This window comes from Notothenia rossii, assembly GCF_949606895.1.
Source record: "Notothenia rossii genome assembly, chromosome: 2".
Lineage (NCBI taxonomy): Eukaryota > Metazoa > Chordata > Actinopteri > Perciformes > Nototheniidae > Notothenia > Notothenia rossii.
In genome coordinates, this window is record NC_136904.1 from 34,270,321 (window position 1) to 34,287,946 (window position 17,626).

Genomic DNA, 17,626 nt, shown 5'->3' on the forward strand with positions numbered 1-17,626 from the left:
TAACTGTGAGTCATGTGGCATTTTCTATGGAGCAAAAATCAATGGGAATTGAGAACCAGTTGCCTATAAAATATCCTTTATCCCTCCTCCCAGTTCCCCACTCTTTAATATTTGCAGGATACTTGAATAACTAAAGTTTGAAAGAATTTGAGGACAAAAGTAAGTCTGTAAAACCTCCAACTCCAGAAAGCGCTTTATTGTTGCTTCCCACGTAATGTTATGTACATGTTATCATTTTGTAAAGAAAAAGGAAAAAAGGAGCATCACATTAGCGTTAATTATCTCTATTACCTCTCTTATTATTCAGACGTCTACGTGGATTAGCTGTAGCGACGCTCACATCAGCAGGACGGAGGAAGCCCCCTCACACACAAACCACAAAATTAAACATGAAAAAATAACAAAGCGGACAGAATATGATCAATTATTTAAGGTGTTTGTGTTCTGTGTGTTTCATGATCGAAGCACGGCAAAACAAACCACCTTCCACAGGTCAAAGGGCCCAAAGCTAACAGTCAACTTCCCACCTTAGTCAGACTAACATTGAAAATGATTGCTAAATTAAAAAGGACAATAAATTAGAAAGTAAATAAATTGACTGTAAAAATGCTATTCTTAAAAAGAAACAAGTAGCATTAGTTTACACCGTCCCAAAATCAAAATCTGTTGAATGAATATAAACATACAGCTATCACATACAAAAAAGGAAAGAAAGTGAATTCAGTGTCACACCTAAAAAACTACAAATGAACCAAAGCATGCCAATGTCGAGCTAAATGAACCAATCAGAAGGTAAAACATTTTAAAGTCCTGACACAGATTCCACTGGGATCAGACTAGGGGTCAGGATCAGGTGGCTGTAGTTCCTCGGTCAGACAGCAGGGGGGGCTGTAAAATGTCTGGCCTCACTGACTAAGGCACTGGCAGTCTTTATATCTCTTTAATCCAAGCACGAACCACCAAAACTGAGCGAAGAGGAAGTTGAAGGTGCCGCCAGCTGCAGTTCCTCTTGCGGACACTAGGGGCTGGATCAAAGTGCGCCAACATCTATTGAAAATTGCTTTAAAATGTTTCCCCCAACAACGACGATTACTTTATTTAATGATGAAAATAGTGGTTTTAAAAAAATGTGTTTCACATGTTGGGAAATAAAGCTTATTCACTTGCCTAGAGTTAGATTTGAAGATAGATATAGCTAACACAAGAGGTCAGCAACTGCTGGTTAGCTTATCATACAGACTTAAAACAATAGGGAAGACTAGCCTAGTTCTGAATAAAGGTAACCCAATTAAGCCTAGCTCTCCTGTTGTTAGCCGTGCACATCAGAGTTTTAGGAATTTTCATTGATATCGTTTGTGCGAATACAATTGGGCTTTTACTTCCAAAGATAGTCTTCAGAACCTGAAGGCTTTCTCAGTCGTTTTTGAGTTGCTTCTATTCTGTGATCTAACTGCATAAAACATTTTAATTTATTTTTTAATTCCCAAGATGTGAAATGGTTTCTTCCACAAAAAAGCAGAACGGAAACTGATTGACATCTGTTTCAGCCAATCACTGTCAGCCGTGGTGGTGACTCTTACCGCTGCGGCACCCGGGCTGTCTCCTCTTAGATTCAATGTGGATTTTCTAACTCTTGCAACTAAAAACGATGGCAGCAAGCAGAAAAAAAGATCCAGAGTTTGTTCACTTGCGTCCATGTTTCTCTACAGAGCATTGGCAGGCCTCCATTGATTTCTCTTTGCCTGTAAAGCTTCTTTCAAAAAACAATGTCATTCACCTCAGGTTGTGTAAACAGCCTTTCACAATAGATGGACTTTTTTCCAACTGGCTGATAAAAAAAAGGAAAAAAAGTTGTTTTATCAGTCAGTCACCAGAAAACTGTCTGGTTTCACCGTCTCCATGTCAGCACTACTAGCTTGTGATTGGTCCTGGCATCTTGAGTGTGGTACCATTGGCTGGGCGGGCCATCAGGAGTTCTGGACGTAGTTGGCGGGGTAGAGGCCCACCTGGCCGCTGCTCAGCCGCCCTTTACACCAGCCCTGCTCGTCCTCCTCCCCCATCTTCAGCAACTCCTCGCCTGGAGGGAACATGAGGGTAAGAAAGTTTAGATCTCAAGCATTGTGTTAAAATATTGAATTCTAAAAAATTGGAGAAAGCATTAATTTAAGATAATTCAATTCAGGCCGAGGGCCAGCAGAGGAAAGACTGGAGTTCCACAGGGAGTTAACCAACCAAGGACACATTCTCTCCTGCCCAGAACAGACCTGAGAGAAACTGATCTGCAGCTACACACAGCATTTAACCTCTTTAAGGTCAATGTCTGGTTTTACCACAAGTTATAGGTCCGTGTCATTTTTGTGTCAAATTCAGTTTTTTAACAGCAACATTTTACGTGATGTCCTACAAGGGCAGGGATGTTTTTTTATCAATAAATAAGTCAATAAAAAACTGAAAAATGTTTCTAGTCAAATGAGGGTTTCAATTATTCCTGTGACTACCATCTGCAATCTGAACCCTTGTTGGAATAGATGTTGGCCTGGGTCAGTTGAAGGGTCCGGACCTCCCCTCAACACACGCAGCAGTATGATTCTAACAGGTTGAGAAGAAGTCGCTGGAGGCAGACAGAGTACGATGCAAAATAACTTTATTTCGTCAAAGACAGAAAACAAAGTGCGAGCAGACCTCAGGATTGTGCTGCTAAACAAACCTTGTACTTTCATAGCTAAAGCCTTCTTGTTACTTATTGGTTGACCTTGGTGAAGGACGATAAACCCCCCCCGATTCTTTGCTGTAACTATTTTAACGCAGGAGTTTGTGTTTAGACCTACCGCACACGGGTCCTGGCCACATTCCGCTACACTGACCGACCCTGGACCTTCACCAGAGAGTGAGAGGAGTTTTACTCACCTCGTACCCCATTGACTTCAGACACTGTGAGGAACAGTTTGTGAGGCCATGTGTTTCACCTAGTTCACACACAATTTGATCTTAACATTAATTACCCTAATGATCCCATTCTGAGTCCTTTACTGCTACATGTTAGAACATTATATTTCATGAAACATATCCTATTACAACACCTTCCCTCTTGAATAAGAGTAAAAAAATGATGTTGAAATCTGTAAAACCTTGCAGCAGTTAATATGATCATAACTCTTACAGATTTAGCGTCACATTAAGTACAACGCAACACCGTTAAGTTACTGTATAAAACAGAACTGGCATCACAGTATGCACACAACTGTGTTTAATATAGGAAGTCCAGATAAACACACTGTACACCAATTTAAGGAGTAGACCTGTTGTTAGGTTGCTATTACGTCAAATTGACTTGACCCCCTACTACATTACCTGCTCAGCACCAACCAGCATACAGGTGTAATTGACAACTAGCTGGTGAACATAGTGGAGCTCGTATGAAATAAAGAGACCAATCTTTCTCTCAGGACTTGGTGGAGCTAAAATGACTGAATATAGGACTTTCTATGTTCGAATTATTCTAAAATTAAGATCCAGTGGAATGCTCAAGGTGGCCATACAATGTAAGATTGTAGTATTAACATATAAAGGTTTTTTATTTCTCACTTATAGCAATGTAGTTTGTGTAAAAGACCACCCTTTCTGCTCAAAACTAGCTTGTATGTGTGCGATCAAATAGGCAAAACACCAAGGTCTAATACTCTACAACTCTTTGGAACTATATGAATCACATGGTTGCCAAAAAGTAAAGCTACTCTTAAAATATAGACAAATTACCAAATTCTTGGAATTGTCCAAGATTCAGAATACACATAAACTATGTGTGCTCTTTTGAAGCACTTCAATTTAAGAGAATCCTTGAAAGTAACATGAAGCTTTCAAGTAGCATTCTTAATATTCAGACAGGTGTCAAAACATCCAGCGCATAAGGAAAATAAATCCAATCAGAAGTTTTAAAAATGGTGTAAGTATTTAATAAAGCCGAAAAGCTAGAGCAGTTATTCCATGAAAATAAAAGCATCAGTCCTCTGACTGTTTGAAAAGCTTCCCATAATGCTTCCATTTCCAAACAGGACAGAGGATGAGAAGCTGCTCACATTATGCAGCATCACAAGGAACACTTGTGATGTTATTAGCACTTTCACATTAGAAACAATTGTAATAATGATCCAATTTAAGTCACGGAAATAAGTCAGTTTTATATATTTTACCTGAAGTATAATTTCAGAGGGTTATACATTTTTTTTACAAAACACAAGACGTTTCTGTGACTCAGAATCAATAATGCATAATTTCACAAACTTAAACTGACATGCAGATTGAGGTAAATGATGTAATGATTTATGGGTGTGTCCTCATTACATGATATTACATAATGTAGCATGATACATCACAGTCTTACACGGCATACTCATGTCTGAACCAATCGGTTCGCCATGAATGTGTGTGAAGGTGTTAAGTCGAGGCATCACAGGTGGACAAAAAAACATCTTAAAAAGTGTTCAACTAGAACGTATAAATGTTTATGTTTGCAAAGCTGCTATTTCATGAAAATGTGCAAATCAGTTGTGAAGTTGATATAAAGTAATTGCTTTGCTTTTTTTTTTAAATGTTAATATTGTATTTAGGCTAAATAGTTCATTTGTAATTAATCTAGGGTGGATACCATTTGGAGAAAACCTACATCAATGCAATCTCCCTTTAAAAAGGACACTTTCGGGCCTTTAATGATTGCACTGGTTTATAACTGTTTTTGAACAAATTGTATTGCATTGAATGTTATAGCTGAATCCTTTTCATACTTTCACAACTAAATCATGTTGTTTGTAACACAGGAAGTGTTTTAAATGAGCATGGCTTCTTACATTTGAATGGATGTATCTCTTATCTTGTGATTAAGTTGTGATCATGAGATAATAGAACAGTAAAGACCCTGCTACAACTCCTTCTGTGCAACATCAAACCAACTACAGTCACACTAACACATGTATCAAGTACTACACTTTAGTACAATTAGGAAGTACTTGTACTTTACTGGTATTTCCAGTGTTTTGCTACCTTGTACATTTACTTCACTACATTTCAGAGGTAAATGTTATCATTTTTACCAAACTAAATATATTCTATTAGTAACAGATAATTAACACTTAATGTAATCAACTAATACATGATGGGGTCATTTGTGGGATTGTGCCTGACAGTATATAAAGTCATTAAAACTAGATGCAACATTACAGTTACAATTCTGGATTTGGCCATTCTTCATAATGAGTTGTTTTCAGTTTCAGAACTTTAAGTATATTTAGATGTCATTACTTGTTATTTTTTAACTTATCATTTAATTGCTTTTATTTTTCGTTTTGCACATTTCTTGAAACGACAGCAGTTATTCAACTCAGATGGATCAGATCAAAAGTCAGCAGTCTCCCTGTGATGCCGCCCCCCCCCCCCCCCCCGCTGTAAGCATTAGTTTGTGTTAATACCTGCTTTAAAGCTGAGCTCATCGGCCTCCTGGCCCTCGTAATCATAGATCGCTCGGACTCGCACCGCCTCTACCTGATCCTGATCCTCCTCCTCCTCATCCTCCTCCTCCTTCGCCTCCCCCACGCCGTTCACCGCCAGCTTCTTAGGACTCTCCTCGTCCGACCAGTCTGACGAATAATCTTTCACCCTGAGGAGACAGGAGGTCAGGAGGATACAAAAAACAGTCATACAAATGTCTAGCACATTTTTTTACTGGCACCTGAATGCAACAATACGAGAAACATCAAATCATTGTCCAAAAGTGCATATTTATTTGATCAATAAAGGTGTTGATATGTAAATGTAACCATAGTTGTTAAGCACTGAACATTTAAATTAAATCAGGCTTTTGTATTTTGCTGCAGCCAGATTTCCTTAGTTTTTCTCTTGGACCCCCCTCCCACCATCTCCCCGAGGCCCGTACATCACAAGTAGCCCTTTAAACTTAATGCACCCCCACTGAGGGGTGGTAAATAAACTAATGGAGGCTCTTTAGCGACGTCACACATTTCCTGGTAACCACAGCTGTCGTCAGCATGGAGTCTGAGGGGTGGAGGTTCAGGCACCACACTGAGTTTATGGGGGGGGGGGGGGGGGACTAGTCTTTGTGTGGAAACCAGTTTGTAACGACAGAACACCCTTGGTTGGTGATTGGCTAATGGTTACACAAGCCAAAAAATCGTTATGACATCATAAAGTGGCCAAAATCTGATCAGCTCATTTTCAGACAGGTTTTTATAGAAATGGATCAGGACAAAAAGTGAGGGGGTCTTTGTTCCTGAAACTTTCAGAATCTCTTTACAAAGAGGGGACACATGTTGATGTAGAAGAGACATGAACAAGTGGATTTTGCACAATAAGTGACCTTTAACATCAGATGCATCATTCTTAAACAAAGGGAAGGAAGATAATAAAAAGATAATAAAAACGTAAAGTATTCCACAGTTTTTATTAAATATTTAGCCACTTTATCTGCAACTCAGATAGCGTGACATAACAGACAAACCAACTCACAACATTTATGCACAACCCAAAATAAGTATTAGCTTATTAATCACCTGAGTTACAGAGTATTCAAACTACCAGATGGAGCCCATGAGACAATGCGAGGGGAGGGAGTGAACACCGGTTCAATCTGATATTCAGCTTTCTAGCTACTAACTAGTTGTGGTGGAAGAAAAAAGAGTATTGCTATTTAAATATACTACAAAAGTAAATATCCTATGTGTAACCCTAATGGCTCATTTCAGAATCATATATTTGTATTCAATGATTGGATTAGGATTGTTGATGAATGAATGTGTTCTTAACAGCTGGTAAAGGTGGAACTAATTGTCACTACTTTGTATTCTTCTGCTGGATATCTTAAACTATAATAATAAATCATAGCTTATTTATCAGTTTATTTATTTGTTGGTATTAGCTAATAATCTGAGTCTATAAAGTAACTAGTAACAGCTTGAAGAAGTTGTCAAATAAATGTACTAAATAGAAAAATTCAATGTTGTGCTTCTAACATTTGTAGAAGAATTAATCAGCATAAAAAAGCAAAGTACAGAGTAGTAAAGTACAAGTATCCAATCATTCTATTTAAGTACAGTACTTGAGAAAGTGTACTCCATTAAAGTCCACCACTACTAATTAGAGTGCATTATGTACAGGATGTTAACCACACACACACACACACACACACACACACACACACACACACACACACACACACACACACACACACACACACACACACACACACACACACACACACACACACACACACACACACACACACACACACACACACACACACACACACACACACACACACACACACACACACACACACACACACACACACACACACACACACACACACACAATGATGGTTGTTAGTTTTCTGAAGCAGATGTGGAGGTGTCCTCCTACCTGCCGGTGTCCATGGTGATGGGGCTGGGTGGAGCGTCATTCCCCCCCGATGACACGATGTTGGTGAGGGTGACCACGTTTTCCTCAGAGTGTCCCCCCCGCACCTTCTTACTGATGGAGCGACTCGCCTCCGGAGACCACTCCTGCACACACACAAATCAAATGATCAAATTAAAGCAGGACTTTGTAACTTTAGAAAGGAAGAAATAACACATTCTTTCTCTCACAGATGGAAAGTATTCCCTAAAATGAATCAAATGCCCTCACTTAATAGAAGATAATATAAGATGCACTTTATTGATCCCAAATTGGGAAATGTTTGGCATTGCAGAAAAGTAGAAATGAAAAGAGTAGAAATATACAAATCTAAAGTGTAAACGTCTCAAAATAGAAATAAAACAGAAAATATAGAAGTTGAACTGTGAAGATAAAAAATGTATAAACTATCTGACAAATAAAACACTATTGAAGGGCCAATATTCAGTTAACACAATACAAGCTGAATATTATTTCCATTAAGTGTGTAAGGAATGGAATATTAAATTCAATATAAATGTAAATATAGTCTGTTGTGACCACCTGTCTATGGCTACTGTAGGCCCATTCCCAAACCGCCCCCTACACCCTACCCCTCCGTTTGCGCATTCACGCGGAGGGTCCGCCATATTGAGGGCTGTTCCAAACCAACGAGTGTGGAGCAGTGTGGAGGGGGAGTGGGCTATCAAGCCCTCAAACAGCGAGTCTGCAGCGGTGCTGACTTGAGACCGGTCTCCACCTGACCGGAATCACGCTGTGTGTGTCCGTCAGGAAACAAGCTGTTTACAAGTAGTTCCAGCAAACATCCACAACTGCGATGTTAACAACCTCATGATAACCTCATAATGTTTTAACTTAGGATCATACGTGTTTAGTCTAGAAAAAGGTAAATGTGTGCATTTTATTATAAAGTTGTGTATATTACAGACTGTTGCAAAAACTAAGAAGCTTATAAACATCAGGTTTAAAACTAAAAGAGCTTTACAAAAAAGTAACACAATGAAATATGTTTGGAGTTTTATTTGAGTTATTAATTTACATTTTTTGTTTAAGAGATGCTGATTTGAAACCGTTGTTACATACAGTTACAGCATTTCCTGTTTCTGCAGAGAGAGGGGAGGCCGTCCCAAAGCTTGCTGCGGTATTTACTCCCTCCATCTGACAGGAGGGAGTCTCGTTGAGCTGCGGGTGTGGCTACAGACGGAGTTCACTCCGTCACGGAGGGGTAGGGTCGAGGGAGTGGTTTGGGATTGAGCTTCACTTTTACACCTAGTGATGTCTTAATACAAACATAAGAATCTATATTTACTAAATAAGTGCAACTGAGCGAGTTGAGAATATAGAAACTTGAGATAAAAAATGTGCGCTTGGGTCTTGATGAATCTAGTGCTACTTTATTGTATGGGGACAATAATAAGATTGTAGGCCCCTTCCTATCTCCCTGACCTCCTCCACATCCACACCTGTTGCCTGAGGTCCGGAGATGCAAGCACCCTAAAGACCCCCAGGACTCAGCTCCAGATCTGGGTGACAGGGTCTTCTCTGCTGCCACCATCGCTTTGGAACGCCCCCCCTATACACATCAGACAATCAACCACCCTATCATCCTTCAAACAAGCCCTCAAAACCCACCTCTTGCTTCTCCTTGGAACCCCCAACTCCCATGCCATAACTCTGCCAATCTGAATGTTACAATTTATGTTTTTCTTGTACATCTGAGCTTGTTAAATGTGACTTAAAGCGTATTTGTGTGTCCTGAAAAGCGCTATATAAATTAAATACATTATTATTAATAAGAAAGAAAAATATTTCTTTCTGAACTTGTTTGGTGGCTAGCTCACAGCTAACTTTTATAAAGTTGTATCGGCAGTTTCAATAAATTGTCTGTCCATTTGGAAGATTTCCAGTTTAATCCCTTGGTAAACTTCAGCTAATCTAGAATCAAGAAAATAATGATTCACTTGTAAGATTATTATTGGATAATGATAATAAATACAAAATTGCAACTTATTTAGTACAGTGACAACTTAACAGCAACACCTGCTGTTACAAGATAAGTCTCTTATACGAAAAAGTACCTTTGTTTTCTGTCTTTGAGGCAAAATAATGTTCATTTCTATCCTGTAGCAGAATCAATGGAGTCTTTTCGATGGCAGCCAGACAAAAACACACACACTCTGGCCGTAATGACATGCTGCTGACAGAAGTAGGATACGGTTACCGGTATTTACAGTCTCAGTGGAGCACAGAACAACCTCCAGACTATCAGCTCTACAGGAGGTATGTGTGTGTATGTGTATGTGTATGTGTATGTGTGTGTGTGTGTGTGTGTGTGTGTGTGTGTGTGTGTGTGTGTGTGTGTGTGTGTGTGTGTGTGTGTGTGTGTGTGTGTGTGTGTGTCTGTGTAACAAAAGTCCTCACAAATGTAGAATTAAAAAACACACATGCTCAGTGTGTACCCCTGACAAATCTCGATTATAGATTTCATTTTACTGCTACTCTCTCTTCAAAGTCACTTTTAAGTGTAACTTTGCCGCAGAGGAGGTCGGACCTCTGAATGAATATAGTCAACAGAAAGTCCTCACAAGTACAGAAACAGTGTGTGTGTGTGTTAGGACAATGGCTCTCTGTCTGTGTGTCAGCGGCGCTGTGGGAACGCCAGGAGATTCCACAGAGGACAGAAGAGATTCTCTACTTTCTGCCAACATCTCACTATGCCCTTATTTTTCCATTCCGGAAGAACTGGGGAAGATAAATATTGTTCACTCATTTCATCAAAGATTCTAAAATATGAACAAAAGTCAAGTCCTTCTCAGGAATGAAGACGATTCAAATGTTCCACCATAATTTAAACAATCAGTCGAACGCTTAACACACTTTTTAAATTCTAGATCCTTATCTTAAACTAAATAACTACCAACCTGTCACCTGACTTCATAACAAAAACAGCTGGGTTATACTTTAGGCTTTTTGTGCTTTAAACTGAATTTACAACTACAAATATAGTGTGTATTATGAATTTAAAGGGGCCGTATTATGCTTCTTTGGGATTTCCCTTTCCTGTAGTGTGTTGGTTTTTTTGTGTGCGTAAATGGTCTGTAAAGGGTAAAATCCCCATCTTCCCTCAAGAGGGAGTTTTTGATTGAACATAGTAAAAAACTGTAAATTATATTGTCCATCCAAAAATTCTTTTTTACTTATAGTGAAAACTAACTTTGGATGATGGTAAGGTGGATTAAAAGCTTTAGGAATCTAAAGTACAACATATAATAAGTACCCTGTATAAAGATTGATGCAAAACAAGTGATATTTGACCTTTTTAGAGAGATTTAGCAGAACAAACTCCACCTCTGAGGTGATTTGGGTGGAAATGGGCGTTTTTACCGTTTCTCTGGAACCCATTGGTCGATTTTGGTGATTGACATCTCTTTTTGACCGTTAGAGCCAATAGAATAGAAGGGGGATTTCCACATACACACCAACGTTAACAAAAAAAGGTGGGGGCTTTGCGCATGCATTTCTGAGTGTTATATGTCAAGTCTTTTGTATGATTTGAAATTTGAGGAAACGGTCTGAAACAGCACACACACATACACATGATTGTATCTCTATTATGAGAGGAAAATTGGGTCTAAATAGCACAATAGTAAATTCCTTCATTGTGAACCTGGAACAGTGTGTGGAGTATAAAGAGGGTGTGGAAATACCTGTGTGCTGCAGATTACAATCTATCATCCTCAGGCTGAATGAATAAAACCTCTCAGGAAATGAAGAGTCTGATTTATGAAAGACCTGATATTTACTGCCATTGTTCTTTTTTCAATATAGCAGGGCATGTCATCTCAAAATGTAGAATAACTGTGAGAAAAAACAACTATTATTTGTTTGTCATCCCTGTAAATGTTTGCTTGTCCTTAGTGGCCTGCAGAGTAAAAGTGGAATCTGTACATTTCCACAAATAACTAGATAAACCTGTGTGTGTGTGTGTGTGTGTGTGTGTGTGTGTGTGTGTGTGTGTGTGTGTGTGTGTGTGTGTGTGTGTGTGTGTGTGTGAGTGTGTGTGTGTTCAGACATTCCTGACCCCACTCTGAGCTCTCAGTCACACAACAAGGCTTTCACAGGCAGCCTGTTTAATATTCAGTCTGCCACTCTTTACTACTGTGAAAAAAGTGTGCATTTACAGTGTGTGTGTGTGTGTGTGTGTGTGTGTGTGTGTGTGTGTGTGTGTGTGTGTGTGTGTGTGTGTGTGTGTGTGTGTGTGTGTGTGTGTGTGTGTGTGTGTGTGTGTGTGTGTGTGTGTGTGTGTGTGTGTGTGTGTGTGTGTGTGTGTGTGTGTGTGTGTGTGTGTGTACCTCAAACTGGGGCCAGTTCATGCTCATTCCCGGCCCGTGGGTGTTCCTCCACCATCTAAGATCTTCCGTGTCATTGGCTACTTGGATGGTCTGACCAAGGTCCCGGTAGAGAGCGTTGAACCTATTGGACAAAGTGACTGTCAATCGTCACATCTACTGTACCCCTCCCCCTCCCCCTCCTCCTCTTCTGCCTTAAAAAATAGGTCATTGTAGACTTTAAATTCACATTTAAATCCCTCTTGTTTGAAGATTATCCAGTTTTTTCAATCTTTGTTCTTTTGTGTTGCTAATTTTAAAATAAGGTTTCTATTGATTCTATCTATAGATGTAATGTTCCTCTGTTAACATGCTGGTCCTCTGATGAATTATCAGTGAATAAAATGTATTTTTGTATAATGACACAGTGAAACAATGCAACAAAGGGAAAATATGTATTGCAGTCATGAACCTGCAGAGAATGATAACATGAAACTGTATCGCCCCTTGGCTTTTAGGAGCTTTAAAGGTTTTAGGCTGCAGCTGGCAACTTTAAAGTATCCGCTCAACAGGAGGCTGAGCAGAAAAGACGGAAAACAAAGTAGATCATTTAACAACTCAAGGAATGGTTCATTAGGAGTTGGTAGAAACCAAAATCAGAGCTAAAAAGAGAGAACAATTGTGAATGGCATTTAGCCGGTGGACACAAAGGTTCGTAATAAAGGATCATGTGGCTGGAAGCAACTGCTATCAAGTTCACTGGATCAACGTTAAAGGTGAGGAAACGACAGCGTTGCGCTCTTTCTGAAAAACAATAATTGCAGTTTTAAAGCAACTCTGTGATGTATCTGAAAACACAGGGCAGAGCCACTGGTGGAGAAAAGGTCAGCCTCATCATCGGGCCTAACGTGTTATTAGGTTAAATAACCAGCTGTGAACACAATTGACATACTATCCCACTATGAAGTTCTTATGTGTTGGCAAACAAATGGTCGTTTACACATTAGACCGACACGGTGCAAGTTTCTAATTAATGTCCAGTCTTGTTTGTGTCCATCTGATGAATGTTAGTCCAATAGTCCTCACTTTTAGATCCATTTTTGGTTCCCACCAACTCCTGAGGCTAAATATGTGTCCCTTTAGCTGCTAAATTCTCCAATAAGTTCACCAGCTAGTCTCTAACTGCTCCTGCTATTCGTAATTTCCTGCTCTTAACAGTGCTCATACACTTTATGTTAGATGTACTGATGCCACTGTGTGTACTGAGACTTCCTGAAGCCTCCATTTAAAAAGGTGGAATTCCAGATAAGACTTTTGTTTGTGCATATTTTTTGTCTGCATTATCAGCTCTGTGCTGGTTTGTTACACTCAAGAGATGATATGAAGGAAAAACCTGCATCTTATAATATACATCCAACCTTTCTAGGAGCAGCATTCCCACTTAAGGTATGCTTCACAGTTGATGGACTTTAGATTTTGTTACTTTAAACTATCTTTACTCCAAAGACTTAATTAAATTGTTTTTGTTCAATATTTGGACAAAGATAATGTTGTACTTTACCAATCGTGGGTACTGTGGAAACAGTGGCTTGTTTAAATAGAACAAGAGGTCAATAGTTAATGGACAACACCCTGAGTTTTCTATTAACTCCTGTGTACATACCGTAGACCCAAGTTTGGACAAACACATTTCCAATGCCTTCGTTCTGAGTCATTGATAATGAAATAGCTAATCACTTCTCTCTCCTGATGGAAAAGTATGTATGTAAATATGTGTGAGTCTTACCCTTCTTTGGTGGACAGGTCGAGGTGTGTGTGGATGTCCAGGAGGACGTTTTTAAAGAAGCACAGCCTCTTACGCTCGGCCTCCTGGGTAAGGTCGAACACCTGCTCCATGTCCTCCATGTAGCGAGGGTTACAGCGGTTCAGCTCCTCCAGGGCCTTCGTGTAGCGCTCCTTCACCTGCAAAACACACAAAGCACACACTCAGCTAATGTGCAACACTCTGACAACCTGAAGAATGACGAATAAACATAAACATATAAAAAGATTGCTGCCCCAGCCAAGTCTACTGTATTTAATGATCCAGCCAACAGGTGCTGATGTGGGATATTATATTAGTGGGTATATTAGTGGATATTAGAGGGATATTAAACCACATGATTTAATATCTCAGTATTTAGCAGTTACTTTTCCTCAAAGTTGAATAAAGATAAACAAAATGTGTACCAGTAACTGTTATAATACTAGAATCAAACCCTCTCACAATCACATGAATGCTGCATTTCTGTCCGCCCTGCATGAGGGTCCCTCCTCTGGTGCTCTTCTTTTGTTAGATGGTCAGTTTGGGAAGTTTCTCCCTAACCAAATCAAGGGTGTTAAAAGAGATGTTCTAGTATGATATAAAGATTGAAAAGCAGTTTAAGGCACATTTTTATTTGTGTAAGTGGGCTTTAGGAATGCAATTGAGCTATTGAAGTATAGCATGTACATCTCCTTTCAAAAGAAAATACTAAAGATAGTAATAATATGTTATATTTATTGCTTTCTGTCAAGTATGAAAGAGGCAGAAAAGGATAGGGACACTTTTTGCAAACTGAGGTTGTTGTTTCACATAGCTACAGTAAATAGTAACACACATGCTATAGCAAAGGGTTATGAGAAATCTAAATAGCAGTATGCACAGTCAACATCCGGTATGCCAGATTAGCAGTAAGTTAACATTGAGTTGAAGTTTTGATTGATGAAAAACAAAATCAAACATCAACAGAAATACTATGCGGTCCCCTCTGAACACAAAGGAGAACAATAGAGCTGAAGAGGTGCTCTGATGTTTGTGGAATGCAGACTGGTTATGCGACTCCTGAATGGAGTTAGGTACAAAGTGCTTTTTCAGGTCTCTTTTTCCCAAACTTTGTCATGATATTGGATTTCATTTCCTTGTTGTGCATTTTGTCTTAGCATTTCCCAGTTCTGAGTTTCCCTCTTCAGGACCTGAGCTTTTCCTCTTCTGTTGTGTATTTGTGCAAAACAGCGAACAGTAGAGACAAGCCCAGTCTTGTTTTAAAACTCAAAAACACACAGGTATGTTTTTTTCTGGACTCTCTGACACACCCAGACTCGTGCTAGTGGAGCTACGCATGGGACTCTTTGTATGAATGTGTGTGTGTGTTCTTTACTTTCTCTGCCTCCTCGTTGCAGCGCTCCACCCGGATCGTGAATTTGCGAACTTCCTCCTGCGACTTGGTCGGGTCGGCCTTGGCGTGCGTTTCCCTGGTAACCGCCGTCCACTCCTCCTTCCTGGCCTGATTGTAGCCCTTCTTACTGGCCTCCACCTACACACACACACACACACACACACACACACACACACACACACACACACACACACACACACACACACACACACACACACACACACACACACACACACACACACACACACACACACACACACACACACACACACACACACACACACACACACACACACACACACACACACACACACACACACACACACACACACACACACACACACACACACACACACACACACACACACACACATTAACTTTGGTAAGTGGCTACACTCAAAGTTGTATCCCTTCTTCATCACAAAGTTATTTCACACAGGGCCGGGCAAAAAAAAAGACAGAAAATAGAAAAGTGAACAGGGTCAGGTACAACAGTTTGATTCAATCGATTTAGTTGGATATTAATTACTCTAACACATTAGTTGATTAAATATATTTTTGAAATGACACATTAAGAGCAATTGTATGTGTTAATGGTAAGGAAAGTTTCAGCACTTGAGCTACCAACAACACAATTGTGTTTATTACCTGTTTTGCACACTCCTATATATATATATATATATATATATATATATATATATATATATATATATATATATATATATATATATATATAAGGAGTTGTAAAAACTGGATTCATTTTTGAATGTTTTGCGCTGAGGAGCTACACTGCAAGTGTAACATTGAAAAATTGAACCTTCATCGGGGCAATGCTTCTGCAAGAACTGTGATTGGCTGCTTGTGTTTTTCCCATACATATTGTTGATGCTGGGGATGACATTAACATATTAAAAGGAGGCCCTATTATGCTTTTTGGGTTTACCCTTTCCTGAAGTGTGTTCTGTAGGTTTCTGTGTATGGTCTACACATGCTAAAATCACAAAGTTGTCTCCAGAGGAGTTTCTTGAAACGCCTCCATTGGACTCCTTTGTTTAATTCGGTAACATAATGACATCACTATCTAACACTTGTGCTTCTGTTGGCTAGCCTCAATCAGGCTGGGCTGTGGTTTCAGAAAGAGCGTGAAATATTAGACACATTTTTAACATTAAAGCATGGAAACTTTACAGATTAGAGAAACAAATATGAACCTGAAATTGAGCATATAAGGGCCCCTTTAAGGAAAGACCGTCAGTAGTCTTCTTCTTTATAGTTAGAAGTCAACAACACAATTACAATGCAAACCACATTACATGACTATACATGTATAATTGTAGCTCACAGTCACCTTGTTTCACAGAGTAAATTAAAGAAGGTGGGCAAGGTGGGAATTACCACTGAGTCTTTAAATCTCGCTTTACTTACAACCGATAGACAACGCTCACCTCCTTCAGTTTTCGGACCCAGGGTTTCTGTGCTTTGCGGAAGCCGTCGTCCGCGTCCTTGGTCTCCCTGAAGCCTCCTATCATCTGCTTGTGGTAGGCGTCCTTCTGCCAGTTGCGCACCATCTCGCTGTCCTCTGCCACCAGGCGCTCCCGCAGCTCCAGGTGCAGCTCGCTGAGCCGGTCGGCCGCCTGCATAAAGGCGTGCCACGCTTTCTCCAGCGTCCCATACTGAGGACCTGAGGGGCAAGAGTGGGGAGAGGAGACACACTCATCATCTCATTTAGCTTCAAACAAAAAATATAACGAAAACAATCATCCTTGTTGGTTGGGTCAGATTTTGGTGAAGCCCCTGATTTGGTTTTAGCCAATGCTAAAAACACTTCCTGTGAATCAGTTTAGCTAAAACCTAACTAATTTATGTTTACATAATGTTCATATTTTTGTTAAAAGTAGTACTTTTCCACATTTGAACTTAAAATAAGCATAGATACAATCTTTCCTTAAAAAAAAATATTCTCATGTAAAAATGTGCCTCAATTCATTGATTAGTTGCAGCAAAAGCTGACACTTTGCAGTTAGAACAAATCAATTGTTTGCAACCCTTGGTAGTGAAATAAATCAAACACACCAAAAGTAAAATATCAAAGTAGTTTTAGGTATAACTTTTCAATTTCTTCTGCATCCCTTACTGATGGGTGATTTCCGCTCACCTTTCTCCACGACGCCCCTCCACCTCTTGGCCCAGTCGCTCAGCTGCAGAGCGTAACCCTTCTCTATCTTCGATCTCTCCTGGAAGCAGCTGACCATCTCGTTACACAGCCGGTGGCCATCGTCTATCCGCTTCACCGTCCTCTTGTAGTTTCCCGGCTGCACAGGAAACGCATACACACACACACAATGAGGACATAGACTTAGACTGAAGTTTCATAGTGTATTCTAATCATTGTTGCTCTGTCAGTTCGATGCTTGTTACCACATTAGTGTGGCAAAATGTCAACAGGGCAGGATGTTTAGTAGACCAGCGATTAAAGATATACAGAGTGAGTGTAAGGTTGAAAGTATGTCGTTTTTCCAGATGTAAGCCGGCAGTCAGTCAGTAGGGACTCATTATGTGTCTGTGTCTCAATCTAAACACCACCTACGGCTGCTCCTCTCTCAATGGCCTCATCAACACACAAGACTACGATTATCCAGG

At 39.8% G+C, this 17,626-nt stretch overlaps 1 protein-coding gene and 1 long non-coding RNA gene across 5 annotated transcripts in view; one reads left to right on the top strand and one right to left on the bottom strand.

Moving 5' to 3' along the window:
- Nucleotides 1-160: 160 nt before the first annotated feature.
- pacsin3 (protein kinase C and casein kinase substrate in neurons 3) overlaps nucleotides 161-17,626 on the bottom strand; it is a 32,736-nt gene continuing 15,270 nt past the window's right edge. For 3 of the 4 annotated variants that reach the window (XM_079664045.1, XM_079664044.1, XM_079664043.1), the window contains 8 exons: nucleotides 17,142-17,298; nucleotides 16,432-16,667; nucleotides 14,969-15,124; nucleotides 13,576-13,751; nucleotides 11,814-11,934; nucleotides 7,426-7,568; nucleotides 5,463-5,650; nucleotides 161-2,077 (listed from right to left, as the gene is read on the bottom strand). In XM_079664045.1, coding sequence (XP_079520171.1) covers nucleotides 1,968-2,077; nucleotides 5,463-5,650; nucleotides 7,426-7,568; nucleotides 11,814-11,934; nucleotides 13,576-13,751; nucleotides 14,969-15,124; nucleotides 16,432-16,667; nucleotides 17,142-17,298 — 1,287 coding nt within the window. In that variant the 3' untranslated portion in view covers nucleotides 161-1,967. The remainder of the gene's footprint in view (nucleotides 2,078-5,462; nucleotides 5,651-7,425; nucleotides 7,569-11,813; nucleotides 11,935-13,575; nucleotides 13,752-14,968; nucleotides 15,125-16,431; nucleotides 16,668-17,141; nucleotides 17,299-17,626) is intronic. The other variant, XM_079664046.1, reaches the window with a different exon arrangement.
- On the top strand, nucleotides 1,977-3,880 carry LOC307028762. The gene is made up of 2 exons (XR_013805108.1): nucleotides 1,977-2,094; nucleotides 2,183-3,880. It is a non-coding gene; the product is annotated as an uncharacterized lncRNA (long non-coding RNA).